Source organism: Onychomys torridus, chromosome 13 (assembly GCF_903995425.1).
Source record: "Onychomys torridus chromosome 13, mOncTor1.1, whole genome shotgun sequence".
Classification (NCBI taxonomy): Eukaryota; Metazoa; Chordata; class Mammalia; order Rodentia; family Cricetidae; genus Onychomys; species Onychomys torridus.
In genome coordinates, this window is record NC_050455.1 from 48,691,688 (window position 1) to 48,695,345 (window position 3,658).

General features: G+C 40.2%; 1 protein-coding gene across 1 annotated transcript; it reads left to right on the forward strand.

The window, feature by feature from the left end:
• The first annotated feature begins 676 nt into the window (after positions 1-676).
• On the forward strand, positions 677-2,371 carry LOC118594864 (interferon-inducible GTPase 1-like). Its single transcript, XM_036205091.1, has one exon. It carries the CDS (start codon positions 682-684, stop codon positions 1,951-1,953), a length of 1,272 nt encoding a protein of 423 aa, XP_036060984.1. The 5' UTR covers positions 677-681; the 3' UTR covers positions 1,954-2,371.
• Positions 2,372-3,658: the final 1,287 nt, after the last annotated feature.

Here is a 3,658-nt window from a genome sequence, read left to right on the forward strand (position 1 = left end):
AAGAAGAAATTCAGAAAATCAGTTATGCCAAACAGATAAATAAGGGACTACATGACAGCAAGAGGCCTGAGAGTGTTGAGGGCATTGCCAGATCTAAGCAAAGGGAATAACAAGAAAATATTAACCTTAAAATTACCATGAGTACTGAACAAAGGCCAAATAGCATAGATTGCGAAGAATGATGGGTGCATGCACAGTCGGACATGCAACACAAGCAGGGCAACATGGAGGCCATGAGCAGATATAGCTGAATGATACTGGAAGCTCATGTAGTCTACATAGCACAGAGGCACAGAGCAGACTGAAAAGATGAGGTAAATCTGTGAAGAGACAAGGGAGAATTAAACCATTAAACTCTTGTATGATTGTCTCAGCTACCTGCAGAAAGAATGCCCCTATTGTGTCATTTATAGGTGAAATCTAGAGTAGCCAAATTCATGGAGGTAGAAAACAAGGTACTGAGAAGAGCTGTGGGGAGAGGGAAACAGAGTGATATTAGTCAAAGGACACAAATCCCAATTGTGTAAAATAAACATAATGGGAGATCCAATGCATAGTGACAACGTTTAAGCATTGTATGTGGCAATATACTTGAAAGCTGCTATAATGAAGATTTTCAATTTGAAACACACCCTCCTGACTTGTCCTTCTATCTTTCAGTATCTTTTATGGAATACAGTCATGGGTCAGCTGTTCTCTTCATCTAAGGATGAACGCTACAAAGATTTGGCCTCCAGCTTTGCCGAATATTTTAAGAAGTTTAAAACAGGAAACAAAATCATTCCTCAGGAAACCATAGCTTCAATTGAGTTAAGCCTGAAAGAAGGAAACATTCAGGGGGCAAACTCTTCAATCACTGATGCAGTAAAAAAAATTGACAGTGCCCCACTCAATGTTGCTGTGACAGGGGAGTCTGGAGCAGGGAAATCTACCTTCATCAATACCCTGAGAGGGGTTGGGCATGAAGGGAAAGATGCAGCTGAAGTTGGGGTGGTGGAAACGACCATGGAGAGACATCCATACAAACACCCCAATATTCCCAATGTGGTTTTTTGGGACCTGCCTGGGATTGGAACCACAAATTTCCCACCAAAAGATTATCTGGAGAAAATGAAATTCCATGAGTATGACTTCTTCATTATTGTTTCTGCCACACGCTTTAAGAAAAATGATATAGACCTCGCCAAAGCAATCAGCATGATGAAGAAGGAATTCTACTTTGTGAGAACCAAGGTGGACTCTGACATAAGCAATGAAAAGATATTCAAACCACGCACCTCTAACAGAGAAATGGTCCTACAGAAGATCCGCAACGACTGTGTGAAAATCTTTAAGGACAATAAGATTGATGAACCACCAATCTTCTTGATCTCTAACATAAATTTGTCTGATTATGATTTCCCTATCCTGATGGACAAGGTTATGAGTGTTCTCCCTGTACACAAACGACATGTTTTTATGCTCTCTTTGCCTCATATTACAGGTGCATCCATTGAAAGGAAGCAGCAATTCCTGAAGCAGAGGATTTGGCTAGAAGCCTTTACAACTGACCTCCTGAGTATCATTCCTTCACTGAGCCTCTTCATGGGCAGTGATGTGGAGAATCTGGAGAAAAGCCTGAACTTCTATCGAACTGTGTTTGGAGTGGATGATGCATCCTTGCAGAGTTTGGCTAAGGACTGGCAAATGTCAGTGGATCTGATCAAGGCAAAGATGAAATCTCCTAATGTGTTTGAAACTACAAACAAAGAAACAATACAAGACAGGCTTTCAAGATATTATGAGGAGTTCTGTTTAGCTAATGGGCATTTGATTAATAAGAATGTTTATGTTAAAGAATTATATTACCTAAAATTATATTTTGTTGACATGGTGACAGATGATGCTAATGCTCTCCTCAAAGAGATATGTTCAAGAAACAACTTGGTGTCTGATGAGGCTGAAATCCTGTAGTTGTCAAAAATCAGAATCAATGACAGAAACATAGGACACTGATATTGCAAAATTACATACTGGGTTTATTCATGCCATCAAGGCTTTATCCATACTTAGTGATCATATATCCACATTAGCTATAGCTGAGATCAATCAGATGTATGTAAATAAGCTGAGATCTAAGAACTATCTACTCACTTTGAATGACCTCTCAGAAGGAGTAATTGCACAATTATTTGAATTACTTGACTATGAAGCAGCATCCATTTTTAGGTTTAACATTGTGATGGTTACAGTTTTGGACAGACTCTAGATCACATGAGAGATGAACCTCTGGGCTTGCCTTTGGGGAATTATGTGGCTTATGTTAATTGAGGTGGGAAGCCCTGCCTGCTGTGGGTACTATCATTCCCTAGCTAGTGTGTATCTTTGAGTGTGTATGTAGAGAGAGGTGCTAATCAGCAGCATGCTTTCATTCATCCATTGCTCTGTGCTTTTTCACTGTGGGTGGAGTGGCACTAGCTGCCTCCAGCTGGTGCTGTGACTTCTTGGTAATGATGGCCTCTGTAACCTTGAATTTGATACTTGTGTCCTCTCTTGATAGAGATACCCAAGGAGAAACCATAACTGGGCTGGGGACATGGCTCAGTAGATAAAGAACTTACCTTGCAAGTCCGAAGACCTCTGTTTAGACCTAGAGCTCACACAGAGCCAGCTAAGCATCTGTAATCCACACACTCCTGTGGTGAGATAGGAGGCAGAGACAGAGAATCTTGGAAGCTCTGAGGCCAGCTATCCTGCCACATGCCACAGGGAATAAGAGACCCTGACACAACAATTGGATGGTAAAAGTCAAGACCAAGGTTGTTCTGTGACCTCTGTACACATGACATGTCATTTTCATGCCTGCATTCACACGTGCAAATGTACACAAACAAAAGTTTATTCTTAGAAGAAGATGGAAGGTTTAGGGTAGCAGCTCAATGGTATAATATCGTATCACATGCATGAGACCTCGGGTTCAATCCCTAGCACTCCTGAAAATGGGTAAAAGGAGGGTGGAGAGATAGCTCTGAGGTTAAGAACACTGTCAGATCTTGAAGAGGACCCAGGTTCAATTCCCACATAATAGAACCCTCATAGTAGCTACAGTAGCCTATAACTTCTGTTCCAGGGGACCTGATACACTCTATTGACCTCCACAGGAATCAGGCATACATGTGGTAAACAGATATACATGTAAGGCAAACATTCAAAATATAAAAGTTTAGTCAAGAGCAAGAGAGAGAAACAATAACCATAGAGATCGCAATAGCCTTAATAATAACTAAGAAATTCCTACAAATCCTACTCAGATTCCTTGAGAAAATACTAAAGAAGCCTCAAACTCTGTGCCAGAACCAGTGAAGATGAATGGACTTCTCTACTTTATAGGTTTTCGAATGTTGTGATTGCTAAATGACTGATTTACTCGATATTAATACCAAAAGCCATTTAATACATACTTTCTGAAATAAAAAAGGCATTTGTTTCTTCTTAACATGACCTAGAACCCATAATAACTTCACAGTGTCTGTCCTTAGTATTGCTTTTATTGGTTGATTATCTCATTGTCCATTCCCTGGCTGACATTTTATCTTCTCTGAAATGAAATACAAACCAATAGTACATGGGTTAGTAAGACAAAAAGAGAGACCCAGAGGAAGGGGGAAAATTGTTCATG

Coding starts and splice junctions, on each gene's coding strand:
- LOC118594864 (XM_036205091.1), top strand. CDS start 682: ATGGGTCAGCTGTTCTCTTCATCTAAGGATGAACGCTACAAAGATTTG.